Below are 27,988 nucleotides of genomic sequence, written 5' to 3'. Positions count from 1 at the left end.
GTCTCTTTCCTTACAATCAAACAGAGAACTTGAAATTCTAGCATTTTATCAAATCGAAATACCACAATATGCAATACCTTAAATAGAGATGAAGCAGTCGAAACGGCTCCCAGCGCTGACTGAAAACAGGTGTTCCTACTTCCTACCCACCCACCTGCTGACCAAAGGTCCACACATTCACATGGCAATAAGCGGACCGATTGAGACGCTGTAGTTATATACGGCCCGGTAAGCGCAATAAATTGCCAAGAACAATATATATCGATACAACATTGTAGCCATAGGCCTAACATGATGCAACATCCTGACTTGGACTAGTTTGCATCACGCGACGCCTGACAGGTGTTACGGTATGAGTGATTTCTAACATTTTTATTTGGACGAGTCATAACTCTTGACCTTCCGACGATAATCTTTGACTTCGGCTTCTTTAGCCCCCTCTGATAGTGGCTGCAAAGAAATCATCAATTGAAGCAGGGTTGATACGTTACCAAGTTTCAAACAAAATTTCTTACTCTTATACTTGGAGGCGTCGTATGAAAGGACTTTTCAGTTTCGTCATCTCGTGACATATCCCTTCTGATCAGATTTCCTGGGCTCGTACCTGAAGCCAAGTTGAGACTGATATCATCACCAGAATTTTTTATTGGTTGTGTCGATGAGTAAATTCCCTCCTTTGCAAGGGAGGATTCGGGATCTTTGACATGGTGTTTATCACAAGGAGCGTGACTATTTAAATTGTTCATTTCGACCTCTTCCATTGTTGTATCCAGATATCCCTCAGAAGAATCGCTAGCATCAAATTGAGTGGAGGCATCCATCATTTCCGGGATATTGCTATCCGTCGAGTAGTCGATTTTGCGAACTTCTGACACTAGATTTGTACCGGTATTATCCTTCCTCGTTGATGATGTATTGGCTACAGGCCTAACACCTGGAGGTAAGTTTAATTTGCTAGTCAATTTACAAGGCGCTTGAACTCCGGTTAAGTAAGAGAATGTGTATGGCCTGGTAAACATGTTATTTAAGTCTTTCGGCATTTTGATTTTTCTTTTCCTGATTAAGGTATCTTTGACTTTAACGAAATACTGACCATGTGCGTAAAGTCTTGTTTTCTTGTTCATCGCTCCTGTTTGCGAAGCTGTTTTGGACTTGGACAAACCCTCTGGTTTTGGAATTGCTACGGGGCCTTTTGACTTATTCGACTTTTTAGACCTTAAGGCAGCCCCTTCAGATTTGCTTTCATCTGTTTTACTATTCTTGAAGTCAATCACCTTCACCGGTGCCGCGACATAATGCGACGGCTGAATGTGCTTAATTTGCGCTTGATTATACGTCTCCAAATTCGAAACATTTGACTTTGTCGCAATGCTGCCAGAATTTAACATTGTGCAAATCGACGATATCGGTGAACTGGGCGGGGCCACAACTTCTAGTAAAGGCAAGGTGATGCGAAGTCTCCTGATACCATCTTCGTAAAAGTTGTTATGTTCGTCTATTGATGTGTGTAAAACCAAAGTTTCCCTGTTGGCAATTGCCTGTTGATTTACGGTGGCCTTTACGGTTTCGGGTGTTCGAAGTTGCTCGTCAATATCCCAGGGTGATGTGTCTTTACTTCTGTCTACTTCTTGCTCGTCTTCTCCATTTCTATGCATATACTTCAGCTTTACTGGGTTTGCGAGTACCATTGCCGAGTCCGGTTTCACTTTTTCCACTGACAAGGCATCCTCGGGCCGTCCTGATGAGAACGCATTAAGTATGGTGATTAAAAGCGCCGATTTCTTAAGTTCTAATTATATATATATATATAAAATAATTTTGACATTCTGCTATTATCTGCATGTTCATCACTGTGCAACTTTGCATTTATTCATAGGTTAAACACCGTAATAAATGATCAAACTGAAATACAAAAGAACAGTCGCATCGACTAGCCTAATCCCTATTGTTCCAACAACTCACAAGACGTGGGTGCTGATACATACATGCACGCACGTTGCACAATCACAACAACAAGAAGACGAGATCACTCATGCGTTTAGGGAAACTACTAGAGAGAGAGATAGTAGTAAGAGATAATCACACATCCCCCCCAACTCCTAACGAAATCAACGAGCATTGAGTGAGGAGTTCAAAATACAGCGTGTAGAGAACGTCCAACCAAATACTCTAATGGCGATTGAAGCGGGAATCAACATAAAATTTGTGCCCCAATAACGTAGTCCTTGTGCCATACTGGCGGGGAAACATTTCTGCCTGAGCGCTGGCGTCTATTGTTAGACGGTGCGGGTACACGCTGTATTTTGAACTCCTCACTCAATGCTCGTTGATTTCGTTAGGAGTTGGGGGGGATGTGTGATTATCTCTTACTACTATCTCTCTCTCTAGTAGTTTCCCTAAACGCATGAGTGATCTCGTCTTCTTGTTGTTGTGATTGTGCAACGTGCGTGCATGTATGTATCAGCACCCACGTCTTGTGAGTTGTTGGAACAATAGGGATTAGGCTAGTCGATGCGACTGTTCTTTTGTATTTCAGTTTGATCATTTATTACGGTGTTTAACCTATGAATAAATGCAAAGTTGCACATGATCAAACTGAAATACAAAAGAACAGTCGCATCGACTAGCCTAATCCCTATTGTTCCAACAACTCACAAGACGTGGGTGCTGATACATACATGCACGCACGTTGCACAATCACAACAACAAGAAGACGAGATCACTCATGCGTTTAGGGAAACTACTAGAGAGAGAGATAGTAGTAAGAGATAATCACACAATCACATCGCATTGTGTCTTGTACATCGCAATAATATATTGTACAATTGAGTCTTGAGCGGATGAAAATACGCATACGACGATTACGAATGTGCGATTGTGCAGTGCACATGCAGTTGTGCATCCTCCATACACGAGATCGGGTTACACAGAATATGGGTCTCCATCAGACAATATCTATTGTTCGGGAATACGATGGCGGAATTCAATTCTACGAAGAGCTATGGTTGCCTAATTTATGTAGTCAGGTGAATCGTTTCCATTATCATGCATGCCCATGCGCATACGCATTGTGCACTGCGCAATAAGTATTTTAGTATCTGCCATAATAAACAATGCGACACAATGGCAATACGATGTAAGAATGTAACTATGTTTCACCTATAGGAAACTATTCAGGCTGATAGGAAGGCTGATCCGTGTGTTACTCGTAGTATATAAATCATTAAATCAACCATTCAATTAGGTCAGGGGTGGCCATCTGGCCAACCTGCGGCCATGGAAGAAAATTTGTGCGGCCGTCGAACGTTATTCAATTAGTACGTGTTCGCGGCCGTCGGCAGGCAAATTGACTTTACGAATCGGCTACCAAATTTCTGAGAGATTTTAATTAATCTTGCAATTTTCTTCGTGCTGCGCGCGATTCACGGCGGCTTTATTTTTCGGTTTTAATATGGTAGCGTCCGTTGCAATCTGAGCCCCACAGTAGACCTACAGATGCGAGCAGCAGAGGAAGATGATGCGCCCTACATAGAAATACCAACTTGGAATCGTGTTCTCCTCATGAAAGAAATTTGTTTCTGGTACGTTTGGGCGATTCCAATATATTTCCACTAGACCGAAAATCCTGATGGGATTTCAAGAAATAACAACTCGCCACAAAGTGACCAATAACAATCGGCCCACCCGAAGATGCATCATCATTGATAATTATAACTGTACTAAATTTTCGAAAGCACTCCCTCTATCAACTCTCGCGGTGAATCTGATCTCATGGGCTGAGAAAGGATAAATATGTGATAGCAATATGTGACACTATTAATATTAGTGACGAAATCATTCGGAAATCTGAAAATTTTCCGCGCTTCGCGCGACTATTACGAAACTCCGTATCTATTCATATAATGACCACTCACAATTTCGGTGTGTGTAGTACACAGATGAGCGGGTTTGAAATTTCTATGTCCTAATCCAATCCAAATCTGAAACTTCAAATCCTAATCGAAGTCCTAATACAGAAATTCTGTATATTCCAATCCTAATCCGATATAAACTTAGAATTCCTCTTATAAAGCCTACATCTTATTCTAATAATTATGTAAAAAGAACTAACACGCATAATGAGCGTCAAACTACATGAAGTAACTGTGTTAGGACGAAAAACCTTGTCGCTATCCGCCACAGGACATCAATCTCCAGAAATCGGTAAATCCAATCCTAATCCATTTTAGAAATAAAGCTGAAATCCTAATCCAACCCTAATCCGACAACATTTCACAAATCCGTTTTTTCCAAATCCTAATCCTAATCCATGCTCATCTCAGGTGTAGTAAGCCAATATGAAAAAGTAGATTAGTCTGGAGTTCACCGGAAATGGACATGGACAGTTTAATATGGGTATTTGGCATCCATAGTTCATTACGATTTTGCCCTGGAATGCAGCCGTAGGCTACATAAGTACTGGAAATGCAGCCGTGAATATAGCCAAAAAGTTGGCAGCCCCTGAATTAGGTGATCGTGAAAAATTCGTAGTATTGGGGTATTATTGCAAAGGCGTTCCACGAAAATCGGAGACACACTTCGCAATATATCATAATTTCATAAGCGGTGTACCAGAATAGACTCGCTAGAATCGAGACCGTGAAAATTATTAGATTGAACAAGTCTAACTATAACTGCCAAAATAAAAATCACCCACAGAGATTTAGGAAGCGTTCGCTTGACTACTGAAATATTATGTATGACCTCACAATCATTTGTCTCACCTGTAGGTATATATATAACGTCAGGGTTCGTTTTTTGAAGTTCACGTTTTGTAGGAAAGTACGATTTCGCCCCGCGCCTGCTTCGCGTGCTCCCATCCGTAAATATATATTTCCACAGATTGTTGTGCGTGTGTTGAAAGTGCTTGCCCACCGTTTCTCCGGGCAATTTATTGTACGGCGCCCGGTTTAGAAATGGTTTACCTGCTCGTTCAAAAGCCCTATCTGATTGATGACCAGCGCCTTCTGCAACGCGAAGGTATTCCTCTGCATAGAGCACGGGCCCGGGGATATTATTAATAGGCAGAGACTTTGGTTTCTTCCCCTTTCTACTTCTGGAGAGAAGACTCGCTAGTAATTTTCTACCGGCGTGAGTTGTCGGCGATTCGGGGTGAAGAATGCGCGAAAACGTGGATTGAGACGCTGGAACTCCGGACCTTTTAGCGATTCCATCACTATCGGATATATACCAAATGAGATCGAGGATAACATTTCAAACTTGTATGTATATATTAGACAGCAGCTGACACAACTCACCGTGGCTGATTTGTATCATAATTTGTGGAGTTTCTTTGACGGCCCAGCGTCATCATCTTTGGAAGCTGCTGGGGAGCATGTTCTGGCAGATTGTCTCGTGGATGCCGATCATTATTCACCTGCAGGAATTGAGATATTGAATGTCTGAGATTCTCACTAAATTAAGTATAACAGTTATTAATAGTCTACCATCAGTTTGTGGTTTGCTGTGGCTGGTTGATCATAGTGGTCGTCTTGTTTGGTAAGGGTCTTTTCCACTGGAGGTAACAGGTATAATTTTGAGAATGTTACGGTTTTTCTGTGGTTGTACGCAACATTGTCAGTTCCGGGTTCTTCCAATCTCTTGAATGTTGTAGTGGATGATGGAATATGATCTTCATAGGAACGAACAATGTCTTTAGAATCAGCTCCATTGATTGCATTTCTAGCCCATTGAGAATCGTCGTCGTCGTCATCATCATGCACCGGCGAGACAATTGCTTTCGAAGTTTCGAAATCAGTAAAATTTTCTACATTTGTTCCTTTAACTATCGGAACTGTGGTGTCCGAATTATAAGTGGGTCTGTTATCCAATTTGGGCAAGAAGTGTGGCCGCTTATTGCGCGGAGGAGGCTTGTCAGCATACTGATTATCATGTGCTCGGACGTCTCTGCGACGACGTAGTACTTGATCCAAATATAGAGGCTGTTTTAGTGAAGATTTACTTTCAGACACCAACTCAGATACTTGACCTATGTCGGTGTATGACACATACCGTCTTTTGAAGAGTTGCCCAATTGCGATCCCCTGGTCCAAAGTGCGTTACGTCTGCATGCTTGATGACACGCTAAACGCAATACGCGAAATAATTTAAGGATTTTGGATTAAGGAGTGCTCAAATATTCCCAGTGCCTACAAGGAGACCTAATTATAATGATCACCAGCTTTTCTTCAAACGAATTCACACCCACTATGGCTAAGTGGCGAAACAACGTAGATCAGCGGTTCTCAACCGGGGGGCCGCGGATCCCCAGGGGTCCGCGAAACAATTTCAGGGGGTCCGCGAGACTTCTAAATTTTTAAAATGCTTGATAACCTAATTTTTATTTTATTTTTTAATTTGCGAAAGATGAGGAAATTCATTTTCATTGCCAATTATCCAATAAGCTGCTGATACAAACATATTGCTGTTTGGAGACGTTTTGTTGGGGTTTGTGGAAAAAATAAAAATATGGAGATAGTAACGTCGATCAAGGTCACTTCGTAATGTCTGCGAAACCTTCTTGATTTAAAGTTGTCAGTCTCATCAAATTAGTGAACAGTCGTTTGAAATAACAATTTCCGAAGTATTTCCCTAATGTGTCCCAATGCAGGAATTGAAACCTCTCAATGAAATCCATTTTATACTGTGATATAAATAACCACTATTTGAACAGCTTCTTGGAGGTACAGAACATCAATGTACAATTGAATAGTTTATTCATATTGAAATGAACCCGAATATTTACGGCTGACGCTCGTCATAAATCGGACAATGATATACTTAAAGCTCGGCTATCAGATTTGGCACGTTCTTATTGCGTTGCTGTCAAAGCATTGCGCTCCAACCCTGAAATTCATATCACCAGTTACATTGGTATGTAGCCTTGTCTTGTTAATGTTCAATTGTTCATGGTCGAAAATGTTTGCTCGTAAATATATATCTAAACCGGAACAGAACAAGTCGTTTCATGACAGTCTTTCTCAGGTTGGAAAATGGGATCCATTCATTGGCGCATAAAATTTGTCTACACTTTTAGATTAGGATTTCACTTTGACTGTAGAAACTCTCTGTGGGCCTATCAAAACATTGTCACGGACCGAATCCGGCCCGCGGTGCGTATATTGCCCCTCCCTACGCTAGATGCTGGGCGTGATATGTTCATAAAATATTTGTTTCTTCATTTTGGTGCCATAAATGTTGCGATCACACCAATAGTATCGTCGGAAGCGTTTATGTGTTAATATTGCATTAGCCTCCATCTATCTTTGCGGAAATGGTTTTCGGCACTTCTCATTCATATCAAGACGAAGTCGCGGATTTTCAAGACACGACATCGTACTTCAAGAATTACAGCAGCGAAATTAGCTTTGAAATAATAAAAGTCTACCACTCTCTACATAAATAGTATGATGTCATTTTGAAGAAAAATCATTATTTTGCTGTTTATCACAAGCCTACAGTTCATATTTGCACAAGACAGATATGAAGGTTGCACCATAATAGAGCTAAAATTGAGCTAAAGCTTGAGGGGGTCCGCGTGGGTCCGTGACGGTTAAAAGGGGTCCGCGAAGCCAAAAAGGTTGAGAACCACTGACGTAGATGGTTATGCTATGATCCAAGGCTACAGCACCAATAGGCCGCGGGTTTGAGTTCGACCGAGTTCGACTCCAGAACTTCTTCTCAAGCGTTGGAGGTTTATCTAAGCTCCTCGCCATCAAATCCAATATGCGGAGTCTCAAAAAAAAAAAATTCTAGACGTGGGCCGGGCTATACAACCTACAAATCGGCAGATACGGAATCAAACAGAATATCGGCCTGGTATGGGAATGACCAATAACCATAATGATCGTAGTCGAAAACGTCCGTGAATACCACAAACAACGACAACTCACTATGGCTTTGAAATAGTATATAGACTAGGGCAGTGGTTCTCAACCGGGGGTCCGCGAAGGATTTGCAGTGGTCCGCGAAACCTTCAAATTTGCAAATTGACTGATAATTTAACTTTAATTTTTTCAATAAAAGGGAATTCACAAGGCATTCTCACTTCGTAGGTGCTAAAAATTCATAACTCACATATAAACAGATTGGACGTCTGGGATGAAGTATTCTACTGTGCAAACTTCTTTTCATTTCCAATAGCCTACTGATACAAACATATTGCTGTTAGGAGATGTTTTGTGTGGTTTAGAAAAAACTGTTTGCAAGAATCCATTTTCTTCTTTGATATAAATACCCGCTATTTCAGAATAACTATTAGGATAGCTGCTAGATAGAAATGACTATGCTGGACGTTATATGGTCACTAAAAATATGTTTCCCAATTTTGGTGTCATTTATGTTGCAATAATACCTAAAAGTGTCGTCGGAAACGCTGTGCGTAATTATGACATTCGCCACCACCTATACCTTTGTCGAAATGGATTTCGGCACTCGTTTATATCAAATGGACGGCGTGGATTTTCAAGACATTACCGCGTATTTAAAAAAAATTTGCTTCAGATTTCGCTTTGAAATAATAAAAGTCTTCCCAATTTCTACATAAATAGTAAGTATAAGCTATACGACGTTTTTTCAAGAATGGTCATTTTGTTGCTGTTTATCACTGGCCTATAATTGATATTTTCACATGACAGGTGACGGTCGCAGGGTAATATAGCTAAATTTGAACTAAAACTTTGGGGGTCCGTGACAGTCCAAAAGGGGTCCGTGAAGACAAAAAGGTTGAGAACCACTGACCTAGGATTACCATATATTTTGGAATCGGGAAAGGAGGACACTTTTTCAAAATTTTCAGAGGAGTAAAATCCGGAAAAAATGGGAAATTTACCCCACGAAATTGTGGTTAGTATGGTAACCCTAGTATGAACTGAGTATTGTAGGCTCATTCATGCCAGCGTGTGGTTAGATATTGCATATTTAGCCCACGAATCCAAGTTGGAGGTGACACAGCAGAACAGTCTTATTGCTACTATGCAATTTGACGGAACTTTTCGAATGTAAAATCGCAATAGATTCGAGACGCTTACTTCGAAACGGAGGGGGAGATAGTGTAGTGGTTACGATAAGCGCCCAGCACGCATACGAACCGCGTTCGATTCCCGCCGGAGGTTTATCTGGACTCCTCTTCCCCTGCCGTTGCCGTTCTTACGGCGACAAAAAAAGCCCAGAAAAATACCCGACGAAAGAAAGCACTCACAATGAATGGAAAAGAACTAGTAGAAAGGGCCGCGGCTTCAAAGAGATCAACATCGAAAAGGAACTGTGAAATCGGGCACTCTAGGCCGAGGTGGATGTTAGAGTAAAGGATCGCTACTGATGCGTGTCGTTCTACATCGCATTGTGTCTTATCGCATTGTACATTGTGTGTGACTTGTTCAGATCAAAAATATAACCCAACCATGTTATGTTATGTTATGTTACTTCATTCAATGTCAGTTTATTGTTACTGTTCATAGGGTTACGATCCGTTCTCCTCCATACGTCCTCTTTTTCAGGTTTTTGAAAATGTCCTCCGAGGACGTCTAAATGTCCTCTATTTTGGGAATTTGTCCCCCTTTACAGCTTTTAGAGTTGAGACAGTGGATAGATTCGAGTGAAAATGGGTATAAATGGCGCTCAATAGGAAATTCTTTGTTCAAACGAAAGAGACGACCTTTTTTTCTTTAGTCAACCAACGTAAAGTGAGAAAGAAAAACTATATTTTTGGAGTCGAGCCGCAAAGTTGCTCTTTTTTTTACTTAACCAACCACAAAGTTTTTTTTCCGGATTTTACTCCAGTATTCTAAGTTTGAAAAAGTGTCCTCCTTTCCCGATTCCAAAATATGTTAACCCTACCGTTCACCTTTCAAAACATCACAAGATTACAAGGATGCCTGCCTGCAAATGGCCGTCAAGGCACAAATAATAGGCTATTATTTTACTTAATATTCTTACTTTATATTACTGCAGTTCCGTCCAGATAATACCATCTGCAAACATAAACTTACCTTTCGCGATGAGGGTATCGACGGTTTATATTGTTCTATTCCATGAAGTCTTGCAATAATCGCCGGTAGATTCAGGGTAGACATTTGGTTGGGCTATCCTATGATAGTTGGCTGGTAACAGAGTAAACAGATCCCATCACTTACACACTCGCCTGCTACGTGCGCGTGACAGAGAAAGTTGCGGCTCAGACATCATTTCTAATCAAAATCAAGGCTCATTCGGAATGCACAAAGTTTTATAGGCTTTCTTGCTGCACGAGTCACATATACAGTGTACTCTCATAATGATAATGTTACTATTCGTATGTATCTCTGCATCGCATCAAATCTGTCGTCACCAAATTCATAATAGACGCAATCATTTGTATACTGCGTAAGCCCGTTATTGGTCTCGCCAGCTACGAAGTAATATATGTGAATATTTATGATTAGGGTTTTGTTCTCGATTGTCAGTATTGGAACAATCAGTCCTTCCGTATTAATTATCGTGACTTTTAAAGGGAGTTCAGAATTTGTGCCTATTGATGTTTTCTGGTACAATGACCCGGGAATATGAAGTCAATCTGATTATAGTGCTTTGCACTTCGGTCGCATACGAAGATTTCAATTTTCAGCATTGTTACCAATACAATAGATGCGGCGTATGTTTACAATCAGCCACTTGAAAAGAATTTGACGATGCGGTAGGATGCTGTACCAACGGCTTTGATAAGATGGCATGCTTTTGCGCTGATTGCAATCGACAACTCTTTGTATCAATATAGTGATTCATGTGTCATACGTGATAGCGCAGGCAATTTTACATACATTTATAGTTTTTTTATTTTATTGTAGAATGAATACGAAAATGATACAGAAGTTGGTAAAGTCGCCACGAGGCCTACGTAGGCCGTGAATATGCGGACCTAGATACTGTGAAACGATGAGACAGATATATGCTTAGCCCGTCTTGATGATATCCACCCCTTCTAATGAAATATTGGCTTAACTACCTACACTTCGCGAAGATCGTGGAAATATAGGCAATTGAAATAGCGCTTTAAATTCTAGATGCAACCCTGCATTTGAAATTTATTGTCATAGAAGATAGAAGTATCATGTGACGTGATGCATTCGCTAAAGCTAACTGAACTCCGATTTAGTGTAATGGTTATGCGTCCGGCTTCTCGAGCGGTAGGTCGTGGGTTCGATCCCCGGCCGGGTCATACCAAAGACTCGAAAATTGGTATCCGCAGCTATCCTGCTAGGCGCTCAGCAATCACGGATAGCATGGAGGAGAAAAAACCGGGGGCGCAGACTAGATGACCTCATGGGGCCGTATCGCAACTCCGTCGTCAAAGCATCTCGATGGTGCAGGCGAAAAAGAATATCATCTCTCTCTCTCTCTCTCTTATGCTATCTTTAAAAAATATCACGTTATAATAAACGCCACAGCCAAACGTATCATCATTTGAGAATATCAGCAACGCTCTGTGGGGCAAATCAGGTTCAACTTCACCATCATGGTATTGACATTATTGATCAACAAATGGACCTTTTTCAGTACCATTGAATATGAAAATGAAACCGGGATACTATAAAATACACATGTTCGCGTTCTCCCCCGTTCCGATAGACCTGTTGCAAAAAGTTATCCGACATTTCCTAAACCCTGTCGCTGGAGCAGACATACGCGACGATTTTGCAGTCACAATCAAATATATTCAACAAGGTAATTCAATAAAATGAACATCAAGGGCGTAATACTGGAATACAATCATCGTACACATGACGTAGCCTACAGCAGATAGCACGTTATTACGTCGACCATATTGCGCGCGCGGCTCGCTATTGTCTCCAATAGGAAGTGGTGCAGTGCATCAGTTCCGACGCCAAATCACTATTTCACAATCCCACTGTTAAGAGACACGACCGCGAATCGATATCTGTTTATCCAACATCACCATATCAACGGTGACAGGTTCTTGTCCAATATCCACGCCTTGGCTTATAGTGGGAATAGACTCCAAGAATCCAAGATTTACATTTCCCTAACAAAAAAGGCTGCCGAGCCTCGTACATGAGCTACCGTATCCGGATTTCCTCCACGAATAGCGAAGCATGATATGCTTGCCATTTGTGCTCTCCTAGTACCGTATTATACATAGATAGGAACATAACATGAAATATTGTTCAGAAACTAAGAGCAGGCGGCTGCTACGTAATACACATCTCCATACTTACAGAAGCCCACCAGACCTCGTCATTAAGATCTACGGGAGTAGAATACAAATAGCGAGCAAGACATAATATTGCGACGTTATGATGACAAATTGATTTGAAACTAAGTTCCATTGCGCCGCGGCGGACAATGGCCGCCGTGTCAGCGTTTGTCCGAGTATGGGCTTTGCGCGAATCACACAGGCAAAGAAATTGGGTAGTCCCAATATTCACCATGATATGAGCAACCTCGCGATATTCCTATCGAAGTACGGGAAATGACACTTTGTTTTTTCCAACGGATCGACTTTAGATTTGGACAATGACGCAAGGGCGTTGATAAGATTGGTTTACGCAGCAAGATGCATCCTATTCTTGAATTTCTTTCGGGGCAGTGGGTTGAAATAAACGGAAACGCGCTGAAAGGTTGGAAAAACGCGATGCTCCTTCTTACTACATTTGATACTGATCATATTTAATTGGGGTAGTGGTATTGCAGAGGTAATTGCACTGTGACACACTTGGTAAGCGCTTGACATAGAATAATCATAAGAGCACTGGTTGCTCGAATAGGACAAAATACCTGCCATATGATTTCATGGCGGAAACCACGCGATAAATCATTGCTATGATAGATTGAAATGCGGGATAGACTCTATAGTTCATTTATACAGAAATCAAGACTTAACAAACACTGTTAGGTATGTATCATTGCAAGTTCTCATACAGGCTCGCAGTTTCTTGCAACTTGGCGACTATATTCTGATAGAAGACGACTTGTTGTTGGGTGAAACTTCTCATGAACTCCGTGAAATCGCCGACTCTGAAGACGTAAAACAGTTTACACGTTACACCGCTGAGTTTGCAACTGTGGTTATTGGGCTATGCAGGGAAGGCGAACAAAGTTGTTTGGAACAGGAAGTTTGGAAACGAAATTAATGGGAGACTCCTCATAAATTTTGCGAAGTGCTCCACTTAGCAGTCGGCTATAATCAATAGGCCTAGTCAGTCAACGCTGCAATCACCTTCGGCGTATTAGTGCCCGACTATACATTGCATCACTCATTAGATTCAAGGCCGCCGTTATTGATTTTTGTGTGGTTTGCTATGAATCTCGAACGGCAAGCATAGTTGATGGAAAATCTGGTGATTTAAATTATTCCGCCTAGACCGGTGGTTTTCAACCGCCGGTCCGAAGCAAGTTTCCTGCCGGTCCGCCAAATATATCAGAATTTTATATCTCAATTTCAAAACACAAAAAGTTGCAACGCTTAACCATTCAGTAGAGAAATAATACATCAAATTTTGAATTGATTTAGAAGTTTGGAACGTATTTTCTGCATGGTGTTGTAACAGAGAGCTCATAGTCTATTTAGGGCGTACACTGGAATGGTGAGAGTGTTGTACGAAACTGTTTAAAAGTTGTATGCTTCTCGTTTTGGACAAGTCATACTTGAAAGCTATGTAGACTTTTGGACAAACTTCGCCGACTTCTGACAATGCAATTAAGTGACACTGGACCGTAAAATAATATAGGCTAAAGTAAACATCAAAGTCGCATTTCTTCTAACGACAGTGAACAATCACAATCGCAAATAGCATTAAATGAAGTTTCCAATAATCAATTTGAATTGCATGTATTAATTGTAATTAATTTTGATTTTTGAAGGTTCACTGGTCCGCAACATTAGTTTTGGATTTTACTGGTCCGCGAGGTCTAAAAGGTTGAGAACCACTGGCCTAGACCACCTCTCTCCATATTCAGTTCTTTATCACAATGGCAGTCGTAATGACACAGGTCTAAAAACCAGAAATAAGAAACATCTTAACATGCATGACAACTGTAGGCTTACAGTACAAGTCGCGAGAGAGCAGTGTAATTGTAAAGGAAGTCCATTTCAACATGCTCAATGGTCTCAGCAAGTAGCTGATATCAGCGATGCATTGCTCATAGGTACAATACTTCCGTAACAGTCAAAGTCACAATAATAAAGTATACACAACCAAATATATTACATTAGTCACAACGAAAATTTCATGTATGCTATAGATGACGATAACATAGTTTCACATGTTGCAAGTTGCATACTCTCCAACAATTTCCATTGAATAAAGTGATCCATACACATCTCACCTGTAATGCTGCATGTGGTTGACCTCAGCTTGCACTGCATACGATAACGTCTCCGCCCGCAATTTTGCATTATCTACATCCTCACTCGTGCATTTGCCTTCAAGGTGCAGTTTCTGTATTTCCTTTTGCTTGTCAATGCCACTCTTGTTGTTACCAAGAATATTCGGAAAGCATGATACTATACCTGAAATTAATACTAACACTCACAAAAAGCATTGCACATTCACTATTATCTGCGTCACTGTGTGTTACCTTTGTACTCATTCATGCCATCTAATAGCGGAATCCAATCGTTTTTCGATTGTTCGTGGAACATATTTCCGATTTCTTCATACGTAGTGCCTGCGTTACACTGATCATTTCGATAAGGTCATATTTTTAGTAATTTCATGACCGATTTACCTGTGTGCTGTATAGCATTCGTTAGCGGTATCGACGTTTCTCTCGTGTCTAAAGCAAATGCGTTTGCTATTGCGCCGAAGCACTGTCCAGTTCTCTGGTATTCCCGCGTTAAAGGACCTGCACATTTTCGAGCATATTCCGCGCCGTGAGCCGTCATTTGCTTCAACGCGTCGTCCAAATTCTTGGTGAATTGGGTGTTGAGTTGCAGCGTAGCTTCGGCATCCGCCAGTTCGATTCTATACTGCTCAAGTGGGGCTATGGTCGAGCAGAGCGCGCCGCCGACTGCCACGTCACTTTCCGCTTTGCGTTTTCCATCCTTCCAAGCCTTTTCCGAGTCTTTCGAACGGAGAAAATGCTGGAAAACTTCGGACTCCGCGACGACAGGGTGCAGGGACATTCTGGCAATCCACGTGTGCAACTGTTGCCTTCGATTTTCGATAAATTCGTCTTCGTACCGACCGGTGATTTGCTTGTCTGGAAGTGGCGGGATGGAGATGATGGTGCTGAATTTCCTCGTCAACTGCTCGAGGAGCCAATCAAAGTGTTTGTACCGTCTCGTGACTGTTTTACCGGTGTCATCCGGCGTGATGTTGTAAGTTATATAACTCTTCAAGCCCGAGAACTTACTGGCTTTCTGCGGATCGGATACGACACACGTGAAATGTTTATTGGAATATTCCCACATTGGTAATCCGTCTGTCATGGTGAGAATAATTCTAGGTTTTCCAGATGTGTCGACTTTGTCTGATTCGCCAGCTACAAACGCTTCGGACGGAGTGGATGAAAATGATGAGAATAAACCACCGAACAATCCGCCCTTTCCTGATTTCTTTGGCGAATCGCCATCCACTTTTGCGACGCTAGTGGTGCTTTTTTGAGACGCAGACCGGTCAATTTGTGTAGTGGGTGCAACTACAGCAGCAGGCGTGACCGCCTGTGCACCCCAGGAGGCTTCCCAGTCATCGTCAGCATAATCGTCGCCTTGGTAACCCGCGTTATCTTGTGAGGGAGCGAAAGAGCCCATGAGATCTTGCTGTTGCGTGGGGGTTATCGCATCGGTACCGTTTTCAAACCCCGCATCAGGTACAACTTGAGCGTAGCCGGATGGAAAAAGTCCGACAGTCCCATTCGCGTCTTGTCCTTCGAACCATCCTTCGCCTACATCGGCGTCTGTTATAGTAACGAAATCCCCTTCCGAAAGTGTCAATTCGTGATTTTCCGATATGCCGTCGAAAGCGTACAGCATTTCCACCCTGTCCCCATTTTTTGCCATTGTAGTTCAGCTCTTATATCGCTAAATTTAACTCATGTAATGTATGTTATATTTCTGAATTCAGTACCGTAATTGAAAATTTCGTTAATGAGAGACTCGGCCATTAGCAGAGTTGTAACGACAGAGTCGTAAGTTTTTGTTGACTCGACTCGAGTCAATTAGCTTAGTGACTCAACTTGTACTTGAGTTCTTGCGAATGACTCGACCAAGTCATTTGACTCGAACCATTCTATTACATAATTCAATTCTTTTGTGCTATGACCGATACTTGAAGAATAGGCCCATAATCCCCATCTTATCTGTTTGAATATAAACATAAACACGTTGGAAGTGGGAAAAATAAGCATATAATGAATGCAAGGCCTTTTATATCACCCAAGACTTTTACAGAAGGAAGTTGAACACGTCTTGACCTCAATAATGAATAGAGAAATTGGACTGGAGTCTCAACACCATAACTCTAACTCTACTCGTTGCTCTCTGACCTGGGACTCAGACTCGGCGGTGAAGATCAAATTGACTTAGGACTTGGTTACAGCCCTGACCATTAGGCTGCGAGCGAGATAGTGTAATGGTTATGCGTCCGGCTTCTCGGGCGGTAGGTCGTGGGTTCGATCCCGGCCGGGTCATACCAAAGACTCGAAAAATGGTATCCGCAGCTATCCTGCTAGGCGCTCAGCAATCACGGATAGCATGGAGGAGAAAAAAAACGGGGGCGCAGACTAGATGACCTCATGGGGCCGTATCGCAACTCCGTCGCCAAAGCATCTCGATGGTGCAGGCGAGAAAGAATATCATATCTCTCTCTCTCTTGTTGCAGATATTGGGGCGTGTGGTAGCCTAGCTACGGACAATTTGTGAGATGAATTTACAGTCGCAATACCAATTGTAAAATCGAATGCGAGTTAAACCCAATGCCAGAATTATATAAATTATGTACGGTATCGCTGGATAAGTTGACCACGTCTGCATGCTAACTTCAAATTTCCAATTTTAGAAACAGTCACCTGGATTGGGACGCTAGTTATTGATTGAATAGTCAAACAATTTCAAATAGAGTTGTGATGTGATTGATGTTAGGTCTTTCAGAATTGAGATCAAGAAGATGATATTGGGGAACACTGTTGGTAGTTATATATTTGACAAATATCTTCAACATTTTGACATCCATGAAAAACACAATCAAATGCTTAATGCACATGCTGCATGTACAGTAAACGGTGTTGTCTCCAACCTGCAACCTCCAAGATATTCATAGTGATCATACACATGACCATTCACACGTATGCCAGATAACAATGACAACTAACACCTTTTGGATATGAAAATGAGAATATAGTCTGTCATTCCCAGTTATTACCCCTGACCGGTAATCGCGTGAAAAGTACTATGGCGTGCAGAAATAGTACGCTGCAATCACCTGCTAAGACACAGCACAGCATGAGCTCACTACATTGCATGCATAGGCGGTTGCTCTGTTCGACGAAAGGTATCAATAACGTACCGGTTATCTATACGAACGGTGAAAAATTTAGCGTATCCCTGCAATCAGGTTACAGAAACCAACATCGTCGATCACTTCCCGTGATAAATATTGCGTGACATTCGTCAATGATTGATGACAGAAAGCTGCCCTACTCCCCTGCCGATCAACAGAACTCTAGTAGTATATTATGGTACGCTTGACTAAGCAACAGTAGATTCCAGTTATTGATCTTGCCTATCTCCTAGCGGACATATTCATCAACGAAACATAATTTCCACGCAATATTCGTGATCCAGTTTCAAAATTAATGGGCTATGGTTCTACTACCGAATGAATACCAGGTAACCTGCGAGTATGTTGGATCACGCTCATGGTTGTCCGTAATGACACCTGCATCCCGTTCCAATATCACGTTTCGTGACCTACGACTCAATTATTTTTATGGTGTTTTCTGCGCCATCCTGTCGGTATAAGATGTTTTTATTACTAAGCTACCGTTTCTTGGTCTATTGCAACATTATCGTGCAGCGAATTACTATAAATGGCCCTACAAACGAACCTTTTTTGGGTGATTTCTACATTGTCCTAGAATTGTAGTCTGTGACGCCCCTTCGTTCAGTGAATAATGCCCAACCAGTCTCACTTTACAATAACGAAAACAAACAAGTATATTTACTGCACAAAAAAATTAGAAAGCTTCCAACTGCCGCACAAAGTCATCGAAGTCAGCGGCATCCTTTTGGTAATCTTCCAGTTGCTTCGTGAGCTCAAGCTGTTGAAAAAGGCTCAGCATTGGCAACGCAATATTTCATTGAAATACGTCACACGATTGATAGACTATGCTAAGACAAACATGTGTCAAAATGTTTCGGTGGTGTAGCATAGCATTAAAATACATCGAAGTTTACAAGCAAAGAATACAACTTGATCACACATGGAATGTGGCACCACATGCAACGATAAGTATATGCTAACCGCTGGGCAAAACTGGCATGAAAGAAACAATAAAGACTCAGTAATTTCAAATAACAAATACACGCTACTCTATAAGAAGATAATACTTTGTTAGTTCTTATACTTACCAGAGTCTCTTGGGTCTCCATACCCTTATTCTCCTCAAACATTACAAGATTCGGGGCATTTTTAACTGCTTTATAAAACGCACAGAGATCTTTCACCGAATCAACTCGACCAAATGCTGGATTCTGAACAAATCGAGTGACGTATGACGACTAAATACCTCTGTAAAATAACCGATGCCATTATACCAATTCAACCATCAGGTAATCCTCGGGATGGCCGCCATTATCAGTTTCAGTAGTTTTGCTTGGCGTCGAGTCATTACTGTGTAACGAGGAGCAGCTGCTTGGACTTGATAACCCATTCGGACTGTGATTGTTGACGCATCAAAATAAGGCGACTATGTATGTGGTATTTGGTAGAAGCTCGAGATACCTGGAAGTAACATCCGCCGGCGAAACGGAACTGAGTTTTTCCTCTTCATCTGTACCGGATGTCAGCTCATCAAACGGATATCTGTGGTTCTGAGCGCCGAGTGTCAATTTCTCGTACTCCTTTTGAAGACTTTTACTATTAGAGACAAATGCTCCAGGCCTGAAAACATACCAACGGAATAATATATTGGCACGGCATACGGATGAGATGTGTTGCAAATGGAGACTTGTAATGTTATATGTTGCTGGCATCAAGGCAGAAGATTTAGCAGCAAACAGGTGTCCAAAAGGCTTTCCAATTGGTATTTCATGTAAAGCGATGAGACCAGAGTTCAATAGATTCGTTCTGGTAAGTCTTGGGGCGATTTAGAAGATAGTAAAAGGGTCATGTTTATGCTACCTTCACGAAGATCAAAGTTAAAGTGAGGCAATTCCAAGTGGAGTGTTCAAGTTAAGATCACATAGGATATCAAAAAATCAGTCGGCAATATTAGCCAGACAATGAAGTGGCTTTATAATGGTCAAGAAATATCCATTGTGAACTTTATAATGAACCTTTTTGCTGACAAATAACTGTTTGGTCACTGTTTGTTCCAGTTTTCACCTCAAGTTGAACTAGATTTGGCTTGCTTTGAAATCATACTACAACTCATAAGCGTACAGAATTTCATTACTTCAAATCCTACCCGAGTAACACCAGGTTTTGCGCAGCAGGGCCGCTATTATGGTTACGAAGAAAAGTACCGATTTTACGGAAAATTTGAAGGAAATGACAGTTCAAAAATTTGAAAATAGGCAAAAACTTACGTGGCCATACAATTTGCTGTATTCCCTCGAACGGCTTCCGCCGTTGATTCATTTCGAGACGTAGTTTTCACACTCCACGTGGGATTGCAAGCATGGTGCGTGTTTAACCGGACGTTTTCGGGGAAACCCACTTTTGCATTAGTCGGTGAGTTGCTCTTCAGAGCCGTGACGCAGTCGACGTTGGAATTTTTCAACTGTCCGCTTGTCTGACGCACGTCTGGCGGAGAACGGACGTTTTTCCCGATTAAAGACGACCTCGACTGGTTGAGTCGTGGCGACGGGCTGCATGATATCGGCCGGAAGAGATTATCGCCGTCAGTTAGAGTGTCGTGCATCGAGTCTTCTTTGAGGTTATTATCGGATATTTGACGTTCTGAAATATTTACAAGCTTAGATTGTTGTCGTCTTTTAGAGTGGTGTGCATCGAGGCTTCTTTGAGGCCACTGTCAGAAACTTCCCCCTTCCAATTCTGAGGACGTATACTCGATAAACATTTAAGCACTAACTACATAGTCATTAGTCTAGAAGTTGGTGTTGGGATAATGTCACTACCTCCGAGTAGCAAGTTGGAGTCACTGAAAATTTTGACTCAAGTCAACTAGTCATATCAATATTATTAATGTCAAGCACCGAGTCAAGTCACACAATTATAAAGTGACTCAGTCATGACAGTGACAGGTATTCTTAAATATTCCGGTTTTGAGTCATTTCAAGTCGCCATATATTATGAAATTGTTTCGTTTAATTGTGCGGATTCAGATGCATGCAAGACCTCACCAAACTGTCAAAACTGGCAGGCTATTTATAAACTAGATTAGAATAGATACGAGCCCTTTCATGTACGTTGCTGAGAATGCTAGTCACAGTCACAGGGCATACTTCATTGGAAGTACTACTGTTCTACTATAATTCAATGTAGGAAATGTTCATGTACTGAAGTAATGCATGAATGCTGTGAGCAGAACTGACCTCACATTAGCGTCGACGAGAAATATTGTTCCAACGTCCAGGAGACAATTGTTGCCGAATTCCATCAAAATGGCCAACAAAAGACGGTCTTTAGTTGTCGTTAAATCATTTTTAAAATTTACAAATCAGTCAACTGGATGGTGAATATATTATATGTTTGGGGTTGAACGCACATCCACAACGCATATCATCTCCAAAAGCCACGAAGACATTCAGTGCGGATCCGAATTCAACGACTTATTTCCGAATCGAAGCGCAAACTACATTGTTATTCCAGAGTCAACGATACTTTTGAATAAATTGGTGCACATAGCTGTAATGCTATTATAATCCAGTTAATGTCATTATAAAAGCAATTAAGGGCAAGTGGAATCTGTTTGTCTGCTGTTGTTAGAGTGAACCATATCAAAAACGTAAATGGAAAAGAATACAGTAAATAAAGGATTGATGACTTCTAGTGTGGTCGAGAGGTTCCGATTGTTTTCCTTATAATATCGACTCAAAAATATGTTTCCGAGCCTGTTCACAAGTTAAGTCCGAGTAAAGGCAAGTCTTTTAGAGTGGGGACTGGATTCAAGACATTAAAATAGTGTGACTAGAATCTGAATGTACATCAACCAGTTGTGTATCACAGTACCTACAAAGTCACTATTCACCCTGTGGCAGTAAACGGAATATATAGGAGATTACCAGAACCCACAGGACAAAGTATAAACCTACCGCATCCATTCGATTGAAGAGGCGTGCTTCCACCACCGCCAGAGGAACTGCAAAATAATAATAATAATAACTAGATTTGAAAGATAAAAAAACGAAGGATCTTTGCTATTACAATGCTGAAAGGCTTCATAATCAAACAAACAAAATTAGTCAGTTGATCAAGAATGAATACGTGGAGCTGAGCAGTTGCCGGCAATATCTTAATCTGCAGAACAGATTGTACAGATATCCTAACCTGCTCTGCGAACGGCCCCGATGCAGTGGATAAGAAAAATTCTGCTCGGGATGCGCTGGCAAGAAAGATTTCGATTGTCTGTCAGATGACCTCAGCCCGCGTCCGTCAAACGTGACGTCGCTCATTTTTCGAGGTGGGGTTTTGCCAAGAGAGCTCGACGCTGGTGGCGTACCAATCGTAAACATTGCTGCCTGGAATAAGAAGATCGCAGTCATCAAACTTTGATGTCATCTAATGTTCCCCCAGATCCTCAAAAGAATTTTAGAATAACTTGAGGCAGAGTAAAGGACGTAATTTATTTTTGTCCTGGATGTTCTTGCGGCTTAAATACCGACTCATGATATACATACACACGATCTGTGCATATGCTTACCATGAGTGCATGGCGTGCATATACGGCTGGACAAGGAAGGTGCAGATACAGCCTTGTACGGCATTTTAAGTCTTGCACGACCCCACCCCTCCATGCTATCCCAGTAATGCATGAGCGCCAAGCGGGGAAGTCATGGATATCAGTGTAACTAATCAGGATTTTGGTCTGACCCGGCCAGGGATCAAGAAGCCGGACGCCTCACCATTGCGCTATTTCGTCGGTGCATCACACATCAGCTTGATTTGTGTCAAATCTGAAATCTGTAATCTTGATCTCACAAAACCGCACTGTAATTGTCAGTAGGGCTCGTCACAACGATTCGATTACTTGAATCCGAGCCAAATATCAATTGGAATGAGTATAGCCCAGCAGTGAGACTCCGATTTTTTGAGTAGCAAAAATATAACAGACGCAGCTGTCACAAGAAGGGTACAAATTATACTTTTAAAACTGATTTCAACCGTTGGTGGGTGCCTTGACACCTCGGCTTGCAAAGAAAAAACATGTGGCACATGGCTGCTAATATTCATGGAGTGATTGACTCCAACAATGGTCACAAAGCGCTACGGAATAGTCATGGGCAAGAAAAACAAAATGATTTTGGATGATGTGCAACCCGCATCTTTTACTTATAGTCACAAAAATATACATATTTGAACGTTGCAAGTCATTATCGTATCGCTGTTATGACATCAGGTGGTACTAGTACTTGAATACCAGACTCGGAATTGAATCTCCCACGCACTCGATATTGCCAAGCCGCAGTCGTCAGTAACGCAAACGATATTACCATCATGATTGATCGGTATTAGACTGTAGGAAGATCGTTGTGATTGAATTTGGAAAATCAAAAATAATGTTACAGGTGGGAAAATGTGCTTCTATAATCAAGACAGCTACAGCACCACCTTACGCACTTCTGTGGACTCGTGAACTATGTAACTACGGGTTTTACAAGAAAGTTACGTCATTGAGACACCGACCTTTGTCCTGGACGATTCAATGTGATGATCATTCGGTGACGAACCGCATGCGATGAACTGTCCCAGATGCGAAGAAGATTCAACTGATAACCTTGATTTAGAAAAGGATTCTTTGGATCTATAACAAGAAGCGCGAAATAGTAACTGACTTTGAAATCAACCGGACTATTTACTTGGTGTAATTTTGTTAAATAGCAAGTATAATTTGTCTAGATTCGCATCACCAGGCCAATTGTTCTCAAACTTTTTAGCTTGCGGGCCAGTAAAATTCTGTAGACCGGCGAACCTTCATCAATCAAAATTAACTCAAAATTAAATTATGACAAATGTATGAAAACTAGATGCAAATATTAGAAAATTCAACTTGATGACAAATTTACTGCTGACATTATTGATATTACACATGTTATAGCAGTTCTATGAAGTTTCTGCAACGTCAGTCCTGTTTAAAACCACCAACTTGATTTTGATTGTTCGTTTTTTTTAAAGAACTGCGACTTCGATGGCTGCTACTTGCTAGCCACTATTGTAATGCCAAGTGTCATTGTGCTGGTGGAATTGAACGGATTTTGTCAAAAAGTCTTCCAAGCTTTCATATATAACTAATCATAAACGAGTTCTAAGCTATTTTGAACAGGTTGGTACAACACTTGCGGCATTGTGACGTACACAAAGTAAAAAGTAGACCATGAAGTCTAAATATGACAAATTCAATTGAAAATTTGATGATTCATTTCTCTATTTATTGACAAGCGTCCAACTTCTTGCATTTCACAATTGAGATATAAAATTATAATATAATTGGCAGACCAGCAAGTTGAAACAGACTAACACCGGTCAGCCAATCAGCGGTGAGAGTCACTATACTAGGCGATATACTGCCATTTTAATATTAAATATTCATTTTTGTAATTTTACCTATTTGCATCATTACCCACCTTCCAGATAAGTTAAGGGGATGTGTTTTGCGATTTCGAGACGAGATGTGCTGCTACTGTCTGGCTTAGGCTGTGTTTCACACTGCTGATTTTACCCGCATCTACTCAAAGTAGTTACGGCCTACTACCAGATTCAAAACTTCCACTGCCCATCATCATCGCCACCATTTTAAGTGGCGTCAGTGACTAGGCATACCCCCTTCCCAGCCTAATAACGGCAGTACTCTCAAAACTAATATATACTGACCCGAGTAGGCTTGATTGTAATCCGTTGCAAGGACGTGCAGGAGCGTAAGTTGGTGAGTGGAAATGATCGTGACTTACCAACATAGGTTGGGCTGATACCCTGCAGAAACGATTAGACTTTAAGCAATAGAACGTCTTTGAAATTTTGACACAAACCCACAGTTTTTTCGTTGAAAGATGTAGGTTAACACTGTTTCGAAATGCGACAGCCATCGTGAATGTACCAGTTGGTGTTCCGATTGACCCAATACAGAATGTTTGACAGTTCTCACCCAATCCAGAGATATCTGCTTTTCCGCCATAGATCCTAATATACATAGAGTTAAAAACACTTTTTCCTGATGGACCTAAAGGTGATAACGCAGATACGGCATACCTGTAGCATGTAATGTACTCTCCGTCTTGATTTCTGGAAAGTTTGTAAGCAGGAGTAGCTCGAGAAACACACATTAAAGATCTCAACATCGTAGACATTTTTCGGTAAACAGCGTGTGGAACGCGTGTATCCTCGTATCTAAACAGCACCATCAAATTCACAGACAACTATTTTGAATCATGGAATGTAAAGTGAAATACTTAGGACTGATGCTTAGAGACCACACCTCCAGTGTCAGAGACTCGGAATCTTTGGTTTGCAACGAGATTTCAACGATAAAGCTGGATTTGAATGTGGGGCATCCATTTGCCAAGGTTATTTTTGCTTGTTTATCCACATCAGGAATGTCTTTAATAGCTGGGTTGAACTGTAAAGGAGAGCATTTCAACCTAGACTAATCACCAAGGGTAGAACTGAAAATACATAATTACCGGTGTACATATAGGCCTACATTTAAATTACCGTAAACCGGGGTAACATAGGACAATTTTCAACAATTCCGCTCTGTATCTTGGAAATGCTGGGGTGTAGGGGAGGCAAGTTTTGTGTTTTTCATGGGTCATGGAGCAAAGATTAGAATCACCTAATCCAAAATCTTCATGGTCATAAATAAGTACCTTATTTTCGTAAATTATCCGTGTCTAAAGTTACCCCTGCATGTGGGGTAACTTTGGACAATGTAGTTTTCTGTATGCCTTTACACTCTATTGTTTATTAAACCTCGTAAATAAGGCTTATTTGGCAAGAGTTGATGAGAGCAGTGGCTAAAACTGAAACAAAATAGTTTAAGTCTGGACTATTGCATGATTTTTACCTAATCCACCCCCCCCCAAAAAAAAATTAGGTAGTTTATGAAGGGTAATGCTCCCTTATTCATCCCTTATCTCAATTTTCCCTCATGCCTTCACCAATTGGGACTTATAAATAACATATATATGGTGATGAGGGGTATCCCACTGGCAGTGTCAGCAACCGACAGCAAACATTAAGCATGTTACCGTGAATTATTGCCGATTTCAAATATGTTACTGTTCTTTAAAAGAATCACTTTCCCTTTATTATGTCCTCTGATGGATATATTTGTCATGATTTACGATATCCCATATTCAGCAGGCACATCTTTAGGAGTATGTGATAAGTTTTTGAAGTAGCTTACGCCCGATTACAATCTCTCAACTCATTGCCTACCCATTTTTCATATTTTGGCAAACTCTTAATTTGTTGACCGTCTCATTCCATTTTAAAAAGTCATCAGGCCGGTCATAATGACTATAGTTGACGATACACTTTGACACAGATGAAGCAGTCACTTTCCAGAGCTCTCAATATCACATTTTCCACTGTCCAAAGTTGCCCCGTTCTGATGAAATTTTACGGGGCAACTTTGGACATCACGTTTTCTTGTATTGATATAAGGGTGAGCCCACTGAGTTTTTTGCCATGGATTAAGACTACTTAGAGGTATCTGCTGCCAAGTTTTGAATCTATGAATCACATGCTATCTATGTTTGGTTGTAAGAAGTTTAATGGCCATCAATTTTGATGAAATTGACCCCCGCCATTAACTTATCAATGTTGGGTCAAGTTTAACTTGTAGTGAAATGAATCCATCTTTTATTGAGACTACTTGTGGTACTCTTGCCTCATGAAAAAGAATTGGACATCCAACGGCAACCATTTTCCATCAATAACCATTTAAATCTTTTACTGCTTAGTGTCCAAAGTTACCCTTAAGTCCAAAGTTACCCCGGTTTACGGTATGGTATATAATTAATTGAAGAGCTTCTTGGAGGTACAGAACTTCAATTTGAAATTGAAGGGTGTATTCATATTGAAATGAACCTAGCACTTGTCAGGGGTAATCGTCAGCAACTAGTAGAGGATTGGAAAGAACATTGTACATCAACAATCGTATCACAAAATATGAAGTCACCGGCATTTTGAATAACTAGGGCGAAGAGAGAGCTTAAGCTTAATGTACTATTTTTGGATGGGAACACGAACTCCTTCTGTAGACACAGACTTGGTCGGCGTATTATGATAAAAGTCGACTCCAAGGGGCACCGAAATGAAAGTGTGAACGGCCTCTCCCTAAAATACAAAATCTGTTGTCTCGATAATTTTCCAAACGAACATGATTATCCAAAAAATGTTCACCAATGGCAGGATTTATGACCTTAGCTTGTTCTAAATCAAGCTTCAGGGGATGAGCGTGATGCTCATGTACTCATGAGTCTGGGACATGTTGTTTTATGCAGTCCAGCAAACTTTTTGTTTTTCCCACATCACAATCACATTGCCACTAAACTATTCGATTGTATAAAACTAATTGGTAAATATCATAAGACCAATTCAAACGTCACAATCACTTTTAATGAACTTACTGATCATCAAAGCAGTGAAAAGAGTGCACCACGCACCAAATGGAAAACATTAAATTCTAAGTTGTTTATCAAGCTACAAATAGCTTTAGCCATTACATATTGCACAATATTACATTGACAAATCTACTCGAGACATAAATTTTAAACTGCAAGGGTCAGACATGTTGCTGTGACGTCTAACCATACAGGAGTTGGTGTTGTAATGATTAATAAAGATCAAAACATCCAGTAGAGTACGGTACCTATTGCTCCATCCCCATTGACATCAGATTTTGGACATTGTAAAACTGCACTCATTTGTTACGTTATATTATTGTAGTATATTTTTGCGGCAAATCACTGGAATAGTGACACAATATGTTAAGAGTTAAGATCTTACTTTTTTCGGACCAGTGGACATAAAGCTACATTCTGACGAGATTGCTTTTCCTTGTCGTCCTTGTACAATCACTTGAGCAGTTTTCAAGCACAATAGTTTAGTTAAATTCTCCATCTCCTTTCTCTCCGTATTTGAAATCTCAGGCTGCTGCATCGTCGTGATTATCATAATACACCAAAACCAAGACCAAATCTTTCAATAAATGTACAACATGTTAGGATTTGGAAAACTGCATGTGTTTATGGACGTAGCCTGATCACCGATCAGTAGGGCTGGGCACAATGATTCGAGTACTCGAATCTGAATCGAGTATTAATTTTAATGATTCGAGTCGAGTAGCAAAAGACGATTTTTTCGAGTACTGAAATTATACGCTCCTCACCACTGAAAGTTGATTTATCAACGAGGAGTTTATCAACGATCAACGAGTTTATGCTAATTTCACTGTTGAAGCCTTGAAACCTTGATTGGCCGTATCGTAGCATACGAAACATGAAGTACAAAGCTACGAAGGTTACTGGAAATAGCACATTTCCTAAGTCATGATCATGGCACAATATTGTCACTCTCACTAAGTGCAATGAAATCGGTATGGTCGAAAA

The 27,988-nt window shown here is 40.9% G+C and overlaps 3 protein-coding genes and 1 long non-coding RNA gene across 4 annotated transcripts; 1 reads left to right on the top strand and 3 right to left on the bottom strand.

The window, feature by feature from the left end:
• Window positions 1-29: 29 nt before the first annotated feature.
• LOC145433345 (uncharacterized) lies at window positions 30-11,566 on the bottom strand. Its single transcript, XM_080310427.1, has 7 exons — window positions 10,029-11,566; window positions 6,052-6,123; window positions 5,487-5,981; window positions 5,298-5,416; window positions 4,764-5,215; window positions 516-1,738; window positions 30-450 (listed from the first exon to the last, which is right to left on the bottom strand). Exons 1-7 carry the CDS (start codon window positions 10,110-10,112, stop codon window positions 373-375), a joined length of 2,523 nt encoding a protein of 840 aa, XP_080166553.1. The 5' UTR covers window positions 10,113-11,566; the 3' UTR covers window positions 30-372.
• Window positions 11,567-11,707: 141 nt separating this feature from the next.
• LOC145433347 (sorting nexin-9-like) lies at window positions 11,708-16,127 on the bottom strand. Its single transcript, XM_080310429.1, has 4 exons — window positions 14,764-16,127; window positions 14,614-14,703; window positions 14,362-14,545; window positions 11,708-13,050 (listed from the first exon to the last, which is right to left on the bottom strand). The coding sequence occupies exons 1-4, from the start codon at window positions 16,034-16,036 to the stop codon at window positions 12,936-12,938; spliced, it is 1,662 nt and encodes a 553-aa protein (XP_080166555.1). The 5' UTR covers window positions 16,037-16,127; the 3' UTR covers window positions 11,708-12,935.
• Window positions 16,128-18,165: 2,038 nt separating this feature from the next.
• LOC145433346 (uncharacterized) lies at window positions 18,166-27,578 on the bottom strand. The gene is made up of 13 exons (XM_080310428.1): window positions 27,387-27,578; window positions 24,824-24,990; window positions 24,624-24,761; window positions 24,408-24,554; window positions 24,249-24,347; window positions 23,064-23,181; window positions 21,708-21,898; window positions 21,473-21,519; window positions 19,784-20,156; window positions 18,978-19,136; window positions 18,791-18,911; window positions 18,605-18,727; window positions 18,166-18,294 (listed from the first exon to the last, which is right to left on the bottom strand). The coding sequence occupies exons 1-13, from the start codon at window positions 27,552-27,554 to the stop codon at window positions 18,211-18,213; spliced, it is 1,935 nt and encodes a 644-aa protein (XP_080166554.1). The 5' UTR covers window positions 27,555-27,578; the 3' UTR covers window positions 18,166-18,210.
• Window positions 25,088-25,949, top strand: LOC145433348 (uncharacterized). The gene is made up of 2 exons (XR_013913083.1): window positions 25,088-25,332; window positions 25,414-25,949. It is a non-coding gene; the product is annotated as an uncharacterized LOC145433348 (long non-coding RNA).
• Window positions 27,579-27,988: the final 410 nt, after the last annotated feature.

Source organism: Botryllus schlosseri, chromosome 2 (genome assembly GCF_051294905.1).
Source record: "Botryllus schlosseri isolate E-star chromosome 2, Bs_hap1, whole genome shotgun sequence".
Classification (NCBI taxonomy): domain Eukaryota; kingdom Metazoa; phylum Chordata; class Ascidiacea; order Stolidobranchia; family Styelidae; genus Botryllus; species Botryllus schlosseri.
Note: the sequence above shows the minus strand (reverse complement) of the source record. Positions and strands in the feature narration are given on the sequence as shown.

Coding starts and splice junctions, on each gene's coding strand:
- LOC145433347 (XM_080310429.1), bottom strand. CDS start 16,036: ATGGCAAAAAATGGGGACAGGGTGGAAATGCTGTACGCTTTCGACGGC. Junction 14,546..14,613: donor TGGCATGAATGAGTACAAAG/GTAACACACAGT, acceptor TATTAATTTCAG/GTATAGTATCATGCTTTCCG. Junction 13,051..14,361: donor AACCACATGCAGCATTACAG/GTGAGATGTGTA, acceptor TTACGTCTTCAG/AGTCGGCGATTTCACGGAGT.
- LOC145433345 (XM_080310427.1), bottom strand. CDS start 10,112: ATGTCTACCCTGAATCTACCGGCGATTATTGCAAGACTTCATGGAATA. Junction 5,982..6,051: donor GGGCAACTCTTCAAAAGACG/GTATGTGTCATA, acceptor TCACTAAAACAG/CCTCTATATTTGGATCAAGT. Junction 5,216..5,297: donor TATGATACAAATCAGCCACG/GTGAGTTGTGTC, acceptor TATATCCGATAG/TGATGGAATCGCTAAAAGGT.
- LOC145433346 (XM_080310428.1), bottom strand. CDS start 27,554: ATGATAATCACGACGATGCAGCAGCCTGAGATTTCAAATACGGAGAGA. Junction 24,348..24,407: donor CATCTTTCAACGAAAAAACT/GTGGGTTTGTGT, acceptor TCGTTTCTGCAG/GGTATCAGCCCAACCTATGT. Junction 20,157..21,472: donor TCTTCAATCGAATGGATGCG/GTAGGTTTATAC, acceptor TAAATATTTCAG/AACGTCAAATATCCGATAAT.